This window comes from Medicago sativa, chromosome 8, assembly GCF_051527215.1.
Source record: "Medicago sativa cultivar Bolivia chromosome 8, Bolivia_mono, whole genome shotgun sequence".
Lineage (NCBI taxonomy): Eukaryota > Viridiplantae > Streptophyta > Magnoliopsida > Fabales > Fabaceae > Medicago > Medicago sativa.
This window is the reverse complement of record NC_140756.1, coordinates 66,346,620-66,366,899: the sequence shown is the minus strand read 5'-3', so window position 1 is coordinate 66,366,899 and position 20,280 is coordinate 66,346,620. Positions and strand designations below refer to the sequence as shown.

General features: G+C 31.5%; 1 protein-coding gene and 1 pseudogene across 2 annotated transcripts; one reads left to right on the top strand and one right to left on the bottom strand.

Annotated features, from left to right (window-relative positions):
• Positions 1-44: 44 nt before the first annotated feature.
• LOC146900664 (zinc finger BED domain-containing protein RICESLEEPER 2-like) lies at positions 45-3,674 on the top strand (annotated as a pseudogene). The gene is made up of 2 exons (XR_015023799.1): positions 45-3,396; positions 3,502-3,674. The product of XR_015023799.1 is annotated as a zinc finger BED domain-containing protein RICESLEEPER 2-like (transcript).
• An 8,663-nt stretch (positions 3,675-12,337) lies between these two features.
• Positions 12,338-16,870, bottom strand: LOC146900663 (rac-like GTP-binding protein RHO1). Its single transcript, XM_085738348.1, has 8 exons — positions 16,764-16,870; positions 16,490-16,676; positions 15,481-15,568; positions 15,290-15,399; positions 14,512-14,575; positions 13,047-13,111; positions 12,868-12,933; positions 12,338-12,768 (listed from the first exon to the last, which is right to left on the bottom strand). The coding sequence occupies exons 2-8, from the start codon at positions 16,586-16,588 to the stop codon at positions 12,667-12,669; spliced, it is 594 nt and encodes a 197-aa protein (XP_085594474.1). The 5' UTR covers positions 16,589-16,676; positions 16,764-16,870; the 3' UTR covers positions 12,338-12,666.
• Positions 16,871-20,280: the final 3,410 nt, after the last annotated feature.

Below are 20,280 nucleotides of genomic sequence, written 5' to 3'. Positions count from 1 at the left end.
AATTGGGAATGGGAGTGGCTTAGAGGAGAAGCCTTTGGCATTGCTGGGTGGGTCCCCTTATTGTAACTTCTCGGTCCACGTGTTAGGCCCAAATCTTTCTTTGTTAGGCCCAAATCTTAAAATGTCACATAAACAACAAAAAACACTGTCTGCTTAACCTAACTAATCGGATAATTAGGGGTGGAAATAGGCCAGGCCGTCCGACAGGGGCCTACGGCCCAGCCTATTTAAGGCCTAGCACGGCCTGGCCCGTTTAATAAAAAGGCTGGGCTCAAGCTTTTTGTAAAGCCTATTTAGTTAAATAGGCCAGGCTTAGGCTTGCAAAAAAGCCTATTAGACCCGTCAGGCCGGCCTGTTTATATATAGTATTTTACATTTTTAACCCTGGTACAGAAAAAGCAGTTAACCTTCAATATTGGGAAAAGCAAACGCTTCTCATAGATACATAAAAATTAACTCTGATACATGAAAAGCAATTAACCATCAATATTGGGAAACGCAAACGCTTATCAGAGAAAGAGATACATAAAAAGACACAACCATGATACATAAAAAGCACTTAACCCTAAATGAACTGAAACGCAAACGCCTCTCTCACAAAAGACACAACATAAGTCAAATTCTCACAACTTCTGCAGATTGAACAGTCGCCGAAAAACCTTAATCCCAAGCCATCACTAACCGATTCATCAGGTGAATGAAGTGTAAACTAATATCTTTTTCTTTTTGTGGTTTACTTTTTTCGTTAATGTAATCTAGCTCCTTGTCTTTGGCTAGTTAATAGTTAGCTTCGCTTTTAATCTGTCTTTGACAGACATGATTTTTTCCACTTATTTATATAATATAATGGAGGCATGGACCACATGTTCAATATTGGGAGGCATTTTGATTCCAGAAATTGTTTTTTCCTTTATTAAACTAGTTTATGCATATTGTACATTCTTAATGTTTATTGATTTTTGGACCACATGTTCAATAGTGTTTCTTTTACTTTTGTAGACTAGTAGTAGTGAGCAGTGATTAGTTTATGTATGTGAAGCACGAACCCTTCTTAGATTAGGCGTGTTCCGATGTCGGACTTACGCCGACACAACACCGACACACATACTTACATCGGATTATATGATTTATTCAAATTATTATTGGTGTTGGAATTTTGGTATTCACGTCGTATTTGATGTCCGTGTCTATACATGTGCTTCGTAAGTTTATGTTTATTGTTATTATTTATTCTAGTTACTATACTTTGTTTGAATTGAAATTTGTCATGTAGCCACTAAATAATTTGTTTATTGTGTTATTAATTTATTGTGTCCTATCTATGTGAACCAGGTCTATCTAATGGCTTCTCCACTTGAAAATAGTGGAATGACTAGTTCTACCATAGCTCCTCAAAATGAGGTAAATGAACCTGTGCGTGTAGATTCAAGCCAAAATGGAGAAATTCCAGAGAATGAAAAAGGTAAAGATCAAGTAGAAGAGCGTGTCCCCAAGAAGAAAAGGAAAAAAACCTCAGCTGTTTGGGAGGATTTTGACGAAATTGAACTCAATGACGGTGTAAAGAAAGCTGTATGCAAATATTGTAAAGAGAAGTTGTCTACCGGTGGAAGAGGGTCTAGCACTAGCCATCTAAAGAGGCATTCTGAACTTTGTATGCATAAAAAGTTGCATGAGCGTGCACAAAAGAAACAACCAACCATTCCATTTAAACCTTCAAGTGCAAGTAATCCATTTCTTGTTCCTGGTGTTAAATACTCTAATGGGAAGATGAGGGAAATTATTGCAACTTGTATTATGGTGCATGAGTATCCTTTTAGCATGGTTGAAGATGATGTTTTAATGTGGGGTTTTCAGTTTGCAAATCCAGATTTTCAAAAAGTTTGTCGTAAAACCATAAGAAGTGATTGTTTGGCAATATATGAGGCTGAGAAGAAGGCATTAAAAGCTGAGCTGAAAACTGTAAGCAAGATTAGTTTAACTACTGATATGTGGAAATCAAGTCATCAAGTTGTTGAGTATATGGTGATCACAGGACATTTCATAGATGTTGAGTGGAAACTTCAAAAGAGAGTTTTGAGTTTTGTGAAAGTGCCTGCTCCAAGACGTGGAGTTGATGTGGCTGATGCAATTTTCAAGTGCTTAAAATCTTGGGAGATTGAAAATAAAGTATTTTCAGTGTCTGTTGATAATGCTTCTTACAATGACTCATGCTTAAGGATTCTCAAGGATAACTTATCATTGAGCAATAAGTTGGTTTTGGATGGTGCTTTGTTTCATGTGAGATGCTGTGCACACATCCTAAACTTGTTAGTGCAAGATGGTCTTGGCGTGATTAAGAATATTATTTACAATATTCGCGAAAGTGTCAAGTATGTTAATCATAACGATTCAAGGTTGAAAATTTTTTGTGACATTGTTGAACAGAAGCACTTGAAAGAGAGAAGGCTTGTTCTTGATTGTCCAACAAGGTGGAATTCTACTTTTCACATGCTATTTACTGCTTTAAAATTCAAGCTTGCATTTGCAGATTATCAAGAAAGGGAGCCACACTATGGTTTCGAACCTTCACAAGAAGATTGGGAGAAAGTTGAGAAGATTTGTAAGCTTTTAGAGATCTTCAATTCAGCTACTCATATAATCTCAGGTAGTGCGTATACCACTGCAAATTTGTACCTTCCAGAAATTTGGAGGGTTAAACAAGTGATTGATAATGCTTATGAGGATGAAAATGTTTTCATCAGAGATATGGCAGCCCAAATGAAACTAAAGTTTGACAAATATTGGGGTCAATGCAATTTACTAATGGCCATTGCTAGTGTTTTGGATCCAAGGTGCAAATTCCATGTGGTTAGTATATGTTTTCCTTATTTATATAAGCCTGCTGAACTTGCAACAGAGAATATAGAAAAGGTGCGTGCTGCATTGAATAAATTGTATGAAGAGTATGTAGCTCAAAGTCTTGAAGAGTCGTCATCTAGTGAAGTGCTAACTAATGATAGCAATAACTCTTCATCTTCCTCTGCACCTAAACCTGCAATTTCCACTGGATTTGACGACATGATGGTTCTTGTGAGAGAAAAAGTGGCAATCCCTGCAATGAAATCTGAATTAGATTCTTATCTTAAGGAAGGTCTATGCATTCCTGATGGTAACAACAACTCTTTTTGTGCACTGACATGGTGGCGAAACAATAGCTTGAAGTATTAAATTTTGTCAAAGATGGCTGCTGATATACTAGCAATTCCAATATCAACTGTAGCATCAGAATCAACATTTAGTGCTGGAGGAAGAGTTATCGATGAATTCCGTTCTAGATTGAATGAGGAATCTATTGAGACACTCATTTGCGAAGGGGACTGGCTGCGTCACAAGTATGGTTTGCAGAGAAAGTCAACGGTAAACCATTAATGTTTTCTTATTTAAACAAATTTTTTATATTTCTAAATATGATTACTATTTGTTATAGTGATACATAATGACAAATTATATGTTATTTTTAAGGTGTCGGAACAACAAGAAGAGATCATATTGAAGATTTGATGCGAAGATTGCTAAGTTGCTGTTAGACAATTATAATTTCTGATGTAATTTGAAAGTAAAGGCCTGTTATTAGAACATATGTTAATGGCCCCTTTTGTTATCTTGTCTTGAATGAATTTGAACATTTACTTTTCCTAAATATGTTGTTTTTGGTCGCTGTCTCGATGATGTACTCTAAGTATTCCCTAACACATTATTTGGGTGTTTAATTTTGAGTTTCGACAAATATTTGACTACTAAACATGCAATTTGCATCTCTTCAATTATTGTTAATCTTCACATTGTTAATTTTTTTTATGCACTCTGGCTTCATAAGATTTGTCTATTTAGTAGCTTTAATAGGCTTGTTGGTGTGCTTAGGCCTTTATAAGTTACGGGCATATTTAATAGTAGGCTTGTTGGTGTTCATAGGCCTTTATGTATAATAGGCTTTTAAATAGGCTTTCAGGCTTTATCAGGCCTTTAAAAAGGCCAGGCCAGGCCTTAAAAATAAGCCTATGACGGATAATAGGCCAGGCTCAGGCCTATAATTTTTAACGTAGGCCAGGCTTAGGCCTTCCAAAGCCCGGCCTGGCCTGGCCTATTCCCACCCCTACGGATAATCATTTAGGCACATAAACATGTACTTAAATGATTCAAATCCCTTACAACTTCAAACTCCAACCCATGTGTATTACATTCTACCAACTAAATTATGTTCATGGGATACCACAAACGAATTCTTCAAATGAGTAAATAAATAATTCGATTTGTACCATAAAAAAAAGATTTCTAATGAGTAAATACATCATTGAAATTACAAGTGTTAGTCAAAATCTTATCTTTATTAACTCTTGTCATTAAGAACTACATCAAGACATGTTAATTGAGAATACAACCACTCCATGTTGATCTCATATGAATGTTATCACCCCGTGGTATAATTTTCCTTGTCAGTTTTTTAGTAAGAGACATTATATGGTGCAAAAACTTTAACGCACGACATGCACACGATAAAAAGGTGGCAGTGCATTTATAATTTTTAAACAAACAAAAGTAGAACATGGCCGACATCACAATACAATCCAACGGCCATTAAACATTTATCGGTTTTCGTCGACTCTCCTTCGCACCATCTATTTTTTTCCTTTTAGTAATTAGTTCATGCATAGTTACTATCATTAACAAATTGGACATTTAAATAACCTAAGTTTCATATGCCGATTAGGTTATGGCGAGCTAATATTGTTGTTGGATCAACATATAATGTGACAAGTCTAGTTAGCATGTCATTTTATAATAACTGACAATTGAAGTTAACCGAGATTACTTTTAAAGATATTACTTTTAAAGATATTTTATGTTTATATTGCCAATTAGCAAAAGTGAAGAACTATTTCAGCTTACAACTTGGAGGATAAATTTGCTTATTCACTCAAATGCTAATATACAGACAAATTTTAGGTCTAGTTGTTTGTGGAAAGTCCTTTTCTATTTTTGTTGTTGGAAATATCATGCTATTGTTTCATATGATGCAAAACCTCCAAGGTACCAAATAGTGATCAGATCCAAATGAATTTACAAAAGACAAAACGCAGAATAAAATTTTGATCTACTATGCGACAGCATCAGGTCACAGGCCGTATGTTAGTGCTCTCAACCATGTCTACCATTTGCTGAATCCAAATACTTAACAATTTGATCTGAATACAACTTAAACAAAGTACATCTGGTAACCAAAACTTCATGTCCGTAGGGTGTGACTATGATAGAGACCCTGGTGGACCCACTCTGGTGCAAAAGTCCCTGGCTCAACTTGTTTTGGAACATTTACTGACTACGGATCTTGTGTCCTGTCTAGAGGATTAAATTCATACCGAGTGAAATGCTGGGTTCTGTGATAAAGGTTAAATGATGTATATTTTATTTTTGGGATATATTTAGAGCTACGCAATTGGTAGCGTGAATTGGCAGAATACTATGTTGTGAAAGTTTTTTATTTGAATTGTTCTTGCCCTGAGGTTTTGAAGGAGTGAAAGCCATATTTGCAACCTTTTTTCCTAGAGTGATAACTCGGTGAAAATCTGTTTAAATTAAGATGTGTCAATTTTTATTTTTATTTTTTGAAATAAGATGTGCCAATTTTATCAACAAAAAAAAAAAAAGTAAGATGTACATAATAAGGTTTGTTAGATATTTATGCGCTACCAACATTGTAGTATATGTCACAGCCAAATATTGGAGCAGCCACGCGCCTTTTTTTGTAGATCAATCGCAGTCAAATTACTGTTTCAAGATAAGAGCCTTCACATTCACCACCTACTACTATAATTGGTTAACTAGTCGAGATATCCGTGCTACAGCACGGGTAGCGCGGCTTCGCCGCGCTGTATGGCCGCGGCTCCGCCGCGTGTCGCGTCTTTGCTGCGCTTGTCAAAGTGATTTTTTTGTCCATGGTGAAAATATGTAAAGTATTTAAAACATAATAATGTATATATTGATCGGTAATAATGAAAAATTATAAAATAATTAAATTTTAATATGAACAAATATATATTAAATTTTAGTATTGACGATATTAAAAAAGCTAATAAATAAAAATAATCATAGTTTTTATTTACTAATATGTTTTAGTGTGAAAAATATTAATAAGCATCCCGTGAAAAATCATAATTAATGTATTATATAATATTGTTATCGTAAAATATATTTCATATAAAAACATATGCTAACATATTCAAGTAAAAAAAAATAGTGAGATATATTTTTGTTAATATATAGTTCATACACTCATATATATTTTATCAATATATAGTTCTCATTAGATTTCAGAAATAAGAATATATTAATATATTCCCGTAAAACAAACATATACTCATATATCTTTCAAAAAAAAAAACATATACTCATATATATTTTTATTAATATATAGTCCATACACCCACATATACTTTATTAATATATTAATAAAACTTAGGCAGTCGCGGTGTTTAAATAGCGATATTAAAAAATACTAATTAAAACTGATCACTCGTTATAGTTATTAAAATGGGTCCTATGTTACAATTGTACACTCCAACGGGTTTTTATTGATACATTTTTTATAAAAAAAAAACAACAGAAAAAATTGAACTATGATTAATCATAGTATATTATAATTTTTTTTTGTTTGTTTTAGTATTGACGATATTAAAAAAATGAAAATACATTTCAGAAATAAACATATACTAACATATTCCCGTATAAAAACATATAGGGAGATATATTTTTATTAATATATAGTTCATAGACTCATATATATTTATCAATATATAGTTCCCATTAGATTTCTGAAATAAGAATATACTAATATATTCCCGTAAAACAAACATATACTCACATATATATTTTTATTAATATATAGTTCATACACCCACTTATATTTTTTGAATATATTAATAAAACTTAGGCAGTCGTGGTGTTTAAATAGAGATATTAAAAAATACTAATTAAAACCGATTACTCGTTGTAGTTACTAAAATGGATCCCGTGTTACAATTGTACACTCCAAATGATTTTTTTACTGATACATTTTCATAAAAAAACAACGGAAAAAATTGAAGTATGATTAATCATAATATATTGTATTATTGTTCTTGTTTTAGTATTGACGATATTAAAAAAGCTAATAAATGAACATATATTTCATAAATAAATATATACTAACATATTGAGATAAAAAAATATATAGTGAGATGTATTTTTGTTAATATATAGTTCATATACTCATTTGTATTTTATCAATATATAGTTCCCATTAAATTTCAGAAATAAGAATATATTAATATATTCCCATAAAACAAACATATACTTATATATATTTTTATTAATATATAGTCCATACAACCACATATATATTATTAATATATTAATAAAACTTAGGAAATCGCGATGTTTAATTAGAGATATTAAAAAAAATTAATAATTAAAACTGATCCCTCGTTGTAGTTACTGAAATGGGTCTCGTGTTACAATTGTACACTCCAATGGATTTTTTAGTGATACATTTAAAAAAAACAGAAAAAATTGAAGTATGATTAATCATAGTATATTATAATATTGTTCTTGTTTTAGTATTGATGATATAAAAAAAGCTAATATATAAAAATAATCATAAATTTTATTTACTAATATGTTTGAGTGTGAAAAATATTAATATGCGTCCCGTGAAAAATATAATTAACGTATGATATAATAGTGTTATCGTAAATACAAAATCATATTCTGCTATAACAACAACACTTGTTAGTTTCCTCTATAAAAATAAACTTGTTAGTAAAACCGAATTGAAAATTAGTAGAGAAAATGGAATTGAAAAAGAAGAGAGATAATGAAAAATGAAAAAAAGTTGGTAAGAAAAAGATAAGAGAGGAGAGTAAGATTGGGAGAGAAAAGTTTATTATTAAAAAAATAAAGGTAAGATATTAAAAAAATATAGATATTAAAAAATCACTAATTAAAACCGATCACTCGTTGTAGTTACTAAAATAGGTCCCGTCAATTGTACACTCCAATGATTTTTTTAGTGATACATTTTCATAAAAAAACAACGGATAAAATTGAGGTATGATTAATCATAGTATATTGTAATATTGCTTTTGTTTTAGTATTGACGATATTAAAAAAGTTAATAAATGAAAATATATTTCATAAATAAATATATATTAACAAATTGTCGTAAAAAAACATATAATGAGATATATTTTTGTTAATATATAGTCTATATACTCATTTGTATTTTATCAATATATAATTCCCATTAAATTTTAGAAATAAAAATATATTAATATATTCCCATAAAACAAACATATACTCATATATATTTTTATTAATATATAGTCCATACATCCACATATATTATTAATATATTAATAAAACTTAGGAAATCGCTATGTTTAATTAGAGATAAAAAAAATACTAATTAAAATTGATCACTATGTACACTCCAACGGGTTTTTTAGTGATACATTTAAAAAAACAACAGAAAAAATTGAAATAGATATATATTATTAATATATTAATAAAACTTAGGAAATCGCTGTGTTTAATTAAAGATATAAAAAAATACAAATTAAAACTGATAACTCGTTGTAGTTACTAAAATGGGTCTCGTGTTACAATTGTACACTCCAACGGGTTTTTTAGTGATACATTTAAAAAAAACAGAAAAAATTGAAGTGTGATTAATAATAGTATATTATAATAGTGTTCTTGTTTTAGTATTGACGATTTGAAAAAACGTAATAAATAAAAATAATCATAGATTTTATTTATTAATATGTTTGAGTGTGATTAATCATAGTATATTATAATATTGTTCTTGTTTTAGTATTGACGATATGAAAAAACCTAATAAATAAAAATAAACCCATTTTTTTTATTAAAATGGGTCTCGTGATATAATTGTACACTCCAACGGGTTTTTTAGTGATAGATTTAAAAAAAAAACAACAGAAAAAATTGAAGTATGATTAATCATAGTATATTACAATATTGTTCTTGTTTTAGTATTGACGATATGAAAAAACCTAATAAATAAAAATAATCATAGATTTTATTTATTAATATGTTTGAGTGTGAAAAATATTAATATGTGTCCCGTGCAAAAACATAATTAACGTATTATATAATAGTATTATCGTAAAATACCAAAGTGTAATCTGCTATAACAACAACACTTGTTAGTTTCCTCTAAAAAAACTTGTTAGTGAAACCAAATTGAAAATTAGTAGAGAAAATGGAGTTGAAAATGAAGAGAGAAAATGAAAAATGAAGAAAGTTGGTAACAAAAAGATAAGAGAGGGGAGTGAGATTGAGAGAGAGAAGTTTATTATTAAAAAATAAAGTTGAGAGAAAAGTTTATTATTAAATAAATAAAAATGAGAGAGAAAAGATTATTATTATAAATAAAGAAATATGAGAGAGAAAAGTTTATTATTAAATAAAGAAAGGTGAGAAAATGAGTTTTAGTAAAGTGAATTTTAATAGTGGGAAAACATTAAGTAATTTTAGTGATACATTTAAAAAAGACAAAAGAAAAAATTGAAGTCTGATTAATAAATAAAAATAAACCAATTTATTTATTAAAATGGGTCTCGTGTTAAAACTGTAGACTCCAACGGGTTTTTTAGTGATACATTTAAAAAAAACAACAATGTAATATGCTATAACAACAACACTTGTTAGTTTCCTATAAAAAAAACTTGTTAGTGAAACCAAATTGAAAATTAGTAGAGAAAATGGTGTTGAAAATGAAAAGAGAAAATGAAAAATGAAGAAAGTTGGTAAGAAAAAGATAAGAGAGGAGAGTGAGATTGAGAGAGTTGAAAATGAAAATAGAAAATGAAAAATGAAGAAAGTTGGTAAGAAAAAGATAAGAGAAGAGAGTGAGATTGAGAGAGAAAAATTTATTATTAAAAAATAAAGTTGAGAGAAAAGTTTATTATTAAATAAATAAAAATGAGAGAGAAAATATTATTATTATAAATAAAGAAAGATGAGAGAGAAAAGTTTATTATTAAATAAAGAAAGGTGAAAAAATGAGTTTTGATAGTGGGAAAGGGGTTTTAGTAAAGTGGATTTTGATAGTGGGAAAGGGGTTTTAGTAAAGTGGATTAGTAAAGTGGATTTTGATAGTGGATTTGACAAAAATAACCTTAAAGTTGTAAAGGAAAAAATTTGGAAGAAAAGTAGGTATGGGTAGTTAAGTAATTTTGGTGGTAAGAAAAAGATAAGAGATGAGAGTGAGATTGAGAGAGAAAAGTTTATTATTAAAAAATAAAGTTAAGAGAAAAGTTTATTATTAAATAAATAAAAATGAGAGAGAAAATATTATTATTATAAATAAAGAAAGATGAGAGAGAAAAGTTTATTATTAAATAAAGAAAGGTGAAAAAATGAGTTTTGATAGTGGGAAAGGGGTTTTAGTAAAGTGGATTTTGATAGTGGGAAAGGGTGGCATTTACTATACACACTACACAAATTTGTGTATGATACATAAAGATTGATATGATTGAATACCAGCCATTGATATATATTAAATTTATTTGGACGGTCAGGATTTTTGATGGGCAACCTGCAACTTAGTTTTTGCTTTGTACACGGAAAACGAGACCTGGCCCTACCAAATCATTAATTTATAATTTTTGTTTGTGGGCTTACAAAAGAAATCTGATGGCCAAGGAAATAAATTATTTTGCTTTTGTTTCTTCTTCTTCTTCTTCTTCTCAATTTTTCCATTTTGTTTTGTCCGGATCTCCAATTGAATATTTTTTTTTGGTATGTTTGTTAATATTGTTTTCAAGGCTTACAGGCCAAATCTGGTAACTAAAAGTACTCATTCTAATTAATAATTTGATTCACTAATTATTAAAATTTGATTCACAGAAAACACTTGAAGTTTCTTAACACAGCCCTGTTTGTGTTGCTTCATTCCTTGTGTTAAGAGATTTGCCGTTGGCACTTATAATTAAAATTTGCTGATATAACAAATTTCGGAAACGTTATTTGGAGTTTTCTGGAAAATTAAATGTACTATTACAATCCATAAGCTACAATTATTATAACTCAAAATCCATGTTAACTTATATACACAGTGAACGAACTCTATGCAACAATGGCATTGCAAATCGTGAACAGAAAGAGCCAAATAGATATGACACCTCCAGAATCGTGAACAAACTCTATATAATTCACAATTCCATGATATGCCACCTCCAAAAAACTATATCTAGAAAAAATGACCCAAATAAGGTATTACTACAAATTTAAATGACAAGGATTAACTCTAACAACATACATCTCAGCAAAAACCAGAAAATATGGGGTTGAAGTAAGTGTTTCTCGCTGCCTTTTTGTTTGTTCAGGGGTGTATTTCATAATTTCCTGGTGTCTTAGCAAAATACATGTTCATAATTACCATTAGAAAATATGTTCTACCTTTTTTGTTTTTTTTTTTTATCAGCAGGTGAAAAACTGACAGCTGGCCTTCTTTGTTGAATTTGTGTATGATACACAAATTTGTGTAGTGTGCATAGTAAATGCCACCGTGGGAAAGAGGTTTTAGTAAAGTGGATTAGTAAAGTGGATTTTGATAGTGGATTTGACAAAAATAACCTTAAAGTTGTAAAGGAAAAATTTTGGAAGAAAAGTAGGTATGGGTAGTTAAGTAATTTTGGTAGATACTTGTTTCTATATAATATAATAGATAATAGATTCAGCGACCTTTCTTGTTGTATGACAGGGAAAAGCCTTTTTTTTTTTTTTTTGAAGAGACAGGGAAAAGTCTTGTTTACAGGAGGTAAGGGTTCCATCGTTATATATTGGGATCTAACATGTGCATATCGCTCATAGAGACCCTTCGTAAATCTTAAAACATGACTTGCATACATACCTCGACTAAATAAGCAACTTCCACAGTCAAAGATGAAGTTTGAATTTGACAACAATACATACTTCCCTTACAACTTAATTAAAACTATAGTCTTAATCTGACAAAAAAAAAAAAAAAACTACAGTCTTATCTGATAAAATAGCGTTTTAAACAAATAATGGTAGTGTGCTAGAGGCTTTTTCGGCTTTTCGCCTCACCTTTAAACAAGTTTGGTTCAGTATGACACACCGGCCATTAAACATAATACATTTGTTTTTTAGCCTAAAAGCATCACCAAACAACAAAAATAGATTATAAGGAAAGAAAGAAACAGCTCTCACCAACTATTGAACAACCAAATGACAACTAAGAACAACTAGAAATCATTGAACAGAGCAAGCATTATAATGAAATGCAAAATAATGTAGATATTATATATATCTTCAAGCAAACAAGGTAGTCATCCTAACTGGGATATTCCAGTCTATTAATATATAAACTTAAGTTAAGAAAAAGGTGGGAACCATGAAATACAAATTTGACAATTAGAATTCACAATAATTCCAAGAAAGCAAAGCACCAACCACCTTATGCTTCAACGAGAGAGTCTGTTAGACGAAAGAACACCCACATAGACTCCAACTTCTTCAACATAATAGGAATGAAGAATAGGAAGAAGAGGAGAGAAATACATGTTGGAGAATGGTTGTCAAATTTCTTTAGACCGACCTAGCAAATCACAATATCGAACAGGCCTTTTGAGCTTTACTCTTCTTTTTCTTTTGCTTTGGTGGTTGAAGGACAACTCTTATGGCTGCATCAAAGACTGCTTTGACGTTCTGCAGTAACAAACATAAACAAATTAAAACGACTAAATTACTAATTAACTTAACCGTCGTGTACAAGAAGGTAACACGTCACTAGATTCAATTATGTACCTCCTGTGATTTTGAACTGCATTCAATATAAGCAGGTGCATTGATCAGCTTCCTGAGCTCTTCTCCCTTCAAGAAGATATGAAAATCTTAGATTTGAGTTAACTAAAGAGCTAAAATAGATTACAAACATGCAAAAGTATGAAAACAAATTAACAAGGCACCAGAAACACAATATTCACCTGAGCGGTGGTAATAGGAACAGCACCAGGATGGTCGACAAAGAACTGCTTGTCATCCCGAAGGTCTGTCTCATTTCAAGTCACAAGATAGTTAAGGAACAGCTCTTATTTGACAAAACAGTAAAAGAACATGCAAAGGTCACAAATACTTTTAACACAATTATTCATTCTCCAAATAGAGCAAAAAATGGCATGCAAGTTATTCACATGGCATTCTAAAATATTGATGCCATACTGCATCATGCCATCATTAATGACCATTTCCCTTTTAATTAATGTCAAATACTAAAACATTTTTAGTGAGAATGACGTGGTAGTCCAAACCAAAATTCTAAAGTAACACTCCCTTCCTACTTTCTAGACGCAAGTACATGGTCAAGCTTGATAGCTGAGATCTCTAGCATTGTACTAGACTGCCTAATGCCTTTTATCCGGTGTCAAGAAGAAACCAAAAGAAAGTTGAATTCATCAAATATGCATGTTGTTCAACAACATCTAAAACTTAAATAAGGATGAGTATGCGTGAACTGTATTAATTAGCAAATACAAGACAGCAAATGTAAACTTACATAAAAATCCCTACCATATAAAATATCTTGGAATATATAGAAACAAGAAAGGAGTAATATCCAACAAAAAAACAAGACCATATTGAGAGAGACAAGAAAGAAGAGTAATATCAAACAAAAAACATGACCATAACTGTTTTGAAAAACATTGGAAGAATAAAAAACTGTTTGGATAAGCAACTTAACTTGCAACTTATAAGTTGTTTCTGTAAATAAAGTTAAATTGTTTCCCTATAAGTTATAAGCAGTTTTCATAAGCTATCTTTGAGAGCTTATGAAAATAAGCTAAAAACAACTTATGAACATGCCAAAGTTGTGTTCATAAGTTTACCCAAATAATCTCACAAGTATTTATGCCAGTAGATAAGCTCAAATATGTCAATCCAAAGAGACCTTGAATTGAAATGAAAGCTTATAAGAGAAGGGAAAAAAAGGTACAAGATGAACTAGTAAAACAACCCTTCACAGTTCACCCCTTTACCGGAAGCAAGAAGTTACTCTTTAGTAAGACTGGTCACCATTTAAAATATTAACATAAAAAGAATTATCAATAATGGGTCATGGATTTCATATATTTAAGATCATATGCTTTCATAGCACAAACTGTGTATAACATGATAAATTAGATCTTGCTAACATGCACCCTTAAAACACTTGTTAACTAATTATAAAAAAGAAATAGAATAGGAGTTTTGTGTTGAAAAAAGCAATATTTAAACATTCAAGATGCTGAATACACAACTTCCAAGATAGTATTTCTATATTTGGTTTCTTAACAATGTGCCTTTGGGGCACATGTTAACATTTGCCTTGTTAGTTTATAAGCTAGAAGGAAGCAACTGACTAATGCATGAATTTACAATATCAGATGTTACATTGGCCAGAAATAGACTTACCAAGCTTTGTGCCAACCAGAATAATGGGAACACCAGGTGCATAATGCTTCAACTCTGGAATCCACTGGAAATGAGAGAGCACGTATGAAATTTATCATCAATTTTTATAATATAAACCATAGTTGTCAAAGCGGAAACGCGGCGCGGCGCGGCCACCCCAAAAATTGACGCGGCGCAGTAAGCGGGCGCGACGCGGGCGCTTTTACGTGACGCGGACACTAAAACTAAATATTATATTATTAATTAAGGACTAAAAAAGTATGAAAAAAATATATTTAGTATTAATATAGATAAGAAAATTTTATTTTGCATTCACATTTAGACTTCATCTTGATCATATTAATTCCTTGATCTCTAGATCGTCTTCATCTTGATCATATTAATTCCTAGATCTCTAATCAATCTTTCACTTCTTCCCTTTCTTCTTCATTTTGACTGTAAAAAAAAAGGATGATTAACAGAGAACAGAGATGAGATTTTGTGGTTTCTGATGAGATTTTTTTGTTGACCCGCTTTTTGCCCGCGTTGACCCGCTTTTGTTCCGCTTTTGCCTAACGCGCGACTCGGTCGCGTTCTGACGCGCTAGGCTGTTTTCAGCCGCTCCGCGCCGCGATCGCGCCGCGTTACACCGCTATTGACAACAGAGATATAAACAGTATACCATTCATTCCAGTTTATAAAGAAACCACACATTCATATAAAAGGGAATATGCAAAAGTGCATTTTAAAAACATGGGACACAAGGAGCATAAACTCTGAAACACAGTGGGATAAGTACCTTTTTAGAAACATTTTCATAACTGGCCTTGCTTATGAGTGAGAAAGCGAGAATGAAAACATCAGCACCACGATAACTCAAAGGTCTTAATCTGTTATAATCCTCTTGTCCTGTTTCAAAAGAAAAGCAATAAAAAATCCAGACAGCACTGTGTACATTGTAAAAAGGAAAAGAAATTTATATAACGATACCTGCAGTGTCCCATAAACCCAGATTCACAGTGCTTCCATTCACAACCACATTTGCACTGAAATTGTCGAAGACAGTTGGCACATAATCCTGTTTCCAAACAAAGTGAAAAGATGCAAAAATAACAATCATCTATCTTTTTCAACAAGCGCACATATATGATAATAAGCCGACCCCACTTAGTGGGATAAGGCGTTGTTGTTGTTGTTGTTGCACATATATGATAATAAGGCATTGGACCACAATGCCAGAATCTAATGACATGTAGAAGGATACATTTAGTACCAAAATCTAATTATTTCATTTGTCACAATTTTATTATTACCCACATCATTCATTGTAATTTTCATACTCTTAAAAACATACAAAAAAATTGAAGAATTTAAACAAAAACAAATAAAAAGGGGAAGATCACAACACTGCATGCATGTGAATCAAATCAAGGCACCAAAAACACTGATATCCTCATCTTTTATCGCAAAAACTTCAAAGGAAACAAATTACCCAATCTAAAAGCTTGAAACATTCTACAAATATGTTTAACCCCAAATAATAAAAGGATGAACCAATCCTGTGAGCATAGCTCAATTGGCAGGGATGTTGCAATATGTAGGAGCCGGGGTTCAAATCCCGGATTCCCCACTTATTCACCTTAATAGGTGAATTTCTAGCCACTAGGCTAGAGTTTCCTTTGAATTGAGTCAATTTTCAATTTTCTCATGTTTTACCATGCATACATCTCAAAATGTAAGTTTCTTTAAAACAAAAAATGAAAACCAACTCAATTTCCCGTAAACATCATTAACCAGATGTCAACATCTATAACTAAATTTCTCATAGCTAGAATTCAACAATCATAACACCACCCAAAAAGGATCATAAAAATAACAGCACCAAAAAATAAATCCAAATTACTGAAATTTCAATTTCAATTCCAAAAGAGATAAAGAAAAAGATTATATCATTATTTTGAATACACATAAAAATAAAAAGGGAAAATGAAAAGCTCACAGTGGGGAAGGTATTGCTGGTGTATGAAATTAACAAACAAGTTTTACCAACAGCTCCATCCCCAACAGTAACACACTTGATGAACCTAGAAGCGCTCATCTTCTTTCAAACCCTATCCAGATCTTTCACCTTTATCACTCCAAATCACTCACACATACACCTCCAAATATTCGCTTCAATTACGCATCTATAATCAAAATCCACAAAATTTCCATCAATGCAAACAAAAATAATGAAATTGGGTAAAATGCGAAACCCTAACAAACAAACTAACCCATTAGGAGCGTGAGAAAATGAGAATTGTCACGCATGAAAGAGAGACAAAGAACCCGGGAAATTTTGCCGTTGAAGCGTTCTTCCGTTAAACAAATCTTTGCCAACAAATCACTATTGTGTTCTTACTATTTATTCATTCTTCTTCTCTTGTTTTCTTTCTCTGAGTTGTTCTTTTTTTATTTTTATTTGTTTTTTGCAATTATTGTTTTTTTGTCCCTTTTGAACAATTGTGTGTTTTCTTCTTTTTTTATTGGGATGGGAAAGTTTATTACATTACCTTACGCGGTAATCGCAATGAAGCTCGGTTTCAAACTCAAAATTATTCGGATCGTGACTGTGACTCAATCACAATCACAATCACAATCACAAATACTACCCTTGGTGGCATTTCACATGGGAAGGTGTAAAACTTTCCCACCATGGGTCAATTAATATTTACCATTTGATTAAATAAAGCACACAATATTACCATGCTCTCTCAACACTATATTTTTTCTCATTATCTTCCTTAACCATTCTCTCTCCCCCTAGTCTCTCTGGGTCTCACCACCACCAGTCTAGCACCACCACCAGCAACTCTCCTTCAGCCTATCTGTCATTGAACGTCTTGATTTTGGCAAAAGATAGCATTTCTCATTCTTCCACTGTTTTCCTCAAAGCTTTCATTTTGAAAAACAAAACATTAAACGAACAAAAAGAACTCAAGAAATTGTTGTCTGGTTTTCTAAAACCCCATTTTGTCATCGTGCAAAAGCCTTTGTCGACTGATTTTGACAACAAAAAAAAACTCGTAACAAATTGCTGATTTAACATGTTCATCGGAATATCAATCCCAAAAAAACATAAACCAAAATTTTCCAGCCTACAAATGCATAGAAATTTATCAATTAATTAATAAATTAAGGAACATCATGTTTAGGGTTGTTATTGTCTTTTAGGGTTGTTATTGTCTTATTGGGATGCTGCAAATATTTGTTTGGCTTAAGAATATTCAATCATGTATTCATAGGCATTTACGTAAGTTTCCAAGGTTTTAGTGCCTTCAGATCGAGTGCAAAGTGAAGAGAGTGGATATGACATGAGTATGAGTATTGGTGTGTTTAATGGTGGTAGGTGCCGATACTATGGAGGGGTTGGATATGGAGTATTAGTGTGTTTGATGTTGCCGATGGATGAGGGAAGGGCATGGAGGAGAGAGAATGGTGGTGGAAGTGTGTAAAAAAAATCTAGTGTGAAGAGAGTGTTACAAGAATGTGTTCTTGATTTGATCTAAAGGTCAAAACAAACTTTCCCATGGTGGGAAGGTTTTACACCTTCCCATGTGAAATGCCACCACCATTTTTTTTGTTTTGTTTTAGGCAACAAATTCTTTTATTTAACTATACCACTACTAACTTTAGGTGGCATTTCACATGGAAAAGGTGAATCCTTTCCCACCATGGGAAGATATTTTTTTACCATTAGATTGAAGAGGAATATAGATTTTATGATGGTCAACCCATACTATATATTTTTCTCTCATCATCTTCAACCTCATAAAAATGCAAATCAGCAATTCACCACCACCAAGAGACTACAATCCATACTCATCTTCATCAATTTGTTCTTAAAAAACCTAGAAAATTAAAATCAAAGAACAATCCAAAAACAATCTTCATGTAATTAAAATAAAAAAAAAGGCTCTTTTAAGGAACAACAACAAAAATTATATTTAAGAATAAAACAAGCACTAGGTGCGCAAGTATAGGTAAAACACAAAGGTTTACTGCAAACAAGAAAATAAGCCACAATTAGTTGTGAAATTGATTAATAGCAGCAGCCCCCCACAGAAAAATCCAAAAGGCTAGCCAAACTTGGGTAGAAACACACTGATTAATAGGATTTTTTTTTGTTGATAAAATGAAATTGAATTAGGAGTATTAGTATTATCCATTGCTATAAATTTATTCTTCTTTACCATTATTATGAAAATTAATATAATGGTATAATGTTTGTGGTTACCCAGATCAAAACAATATTTATAGTTACCTAGATCTCAAATTCTATATCACAGATTTTAGATGAGTGAGAGGGAAGGGATGAGGAGAAGAAAATAAATGAAGTTGTTTGAGTTATTGGATAAACAATTTTACCCAAATTTGAGTAGTGATTTTTGTGCTTTTCTGTGGATTGTAAATGAAGATGGAAGATGAATACATTGTGGTGGTGGTGGTGGCCGCCTGGTGGGTAAATGCTTGAGTGGGGGAACGGGGAATGGAGGAGAGAAAATGTTGATGAATGATGTAGTGTGGGCAAACCACTATAAAATCTATGTTCCCTTTTAATCCAATGGTGAAAAAAAACTTTCCCATGGTGGGAAAGGATTCACCTTTCCCATGTGAAATGCCACCCTAACGTTAAATAAGTGTTTACTTACCAATGACGAATTAGTCCCGGTGATAAATGGATTAGGTTTCTTAGACAATGACGAGGGATTCTATCTCTGACTTATACGAAAGAGAATACTTCGGAGATTAGTCACTTTAATTTCTGAATAGGAAATGAGTTGTCACTTTAGTACCTGAATGTAGATAAATTGCAAAATAGTCCTTGAATGTTGACTCTGTTAGTCAATTTAGTCCCTGAATGTAGACTCCGTTAGTCAATTTAGTCCCTGAATGTAGACTCCGTTAGTCACTTTAGTCCCTGAAATTGACCAACATAGTCTATATTCAGGGACTGTTTTGCAATTTCTCTGCATTTAGGGACTAAAGTGACTACTCATTTCCCATTTAGGGACTAAAGTGACTAATTTCCCAAAAAACTTTACTGGGAAGGAAGAGTTCATTTAATGTGTTCCATAAATTATTGGACGAAGATTAATCATCGTTAAATGACATTGGAAACGTTGTTTTATGATAACAAAATAAATACTTCTTTCGGTTCTATTTATAAGAAAAAGTTGTATTTTTAGATTCATTGAGTAGTTAATGTACTTAGTATAAAATATAGACCAAATACAATATATATGCAATGAATCAAAAAAATCAAATGTTTCTTATAAATAGAACCGGAGAGAGTAATATGTATTTGTAAAATTTGTACATTATGAAAAGAGGAGATCCAATTTACTCCTTTCATGTATTCTTTCGATCCAATTTAGTTACCGGCAATAACTAAATTTACATTTGTCTATGACATTTTTGTATGACAGATAACTTAGACTTTGATTAGTACCCTCGAGATAATGGTTAAGAAATCTGCAAATATAAATTTTGTCTTGAAAATATAAGATTTACTTTCGATCAAGTAATTATTACACAACTTTTTCATAAAAACATGCTTGTTTGGATGGTTAACCAATACCCTTAGGGTACTGGTTAGCATTCACCTAAAAATAATTGATATTAATTTGAGTTTTTTTGTCATGATTAAATTTTGGTTAAGAGAAAATTGTGAGACTTGTGACTTTATTCCAAAAAAAAAAATTATGTACTCAAAAAATTGTTTTGTTGATAATATAAATTGATTCAATT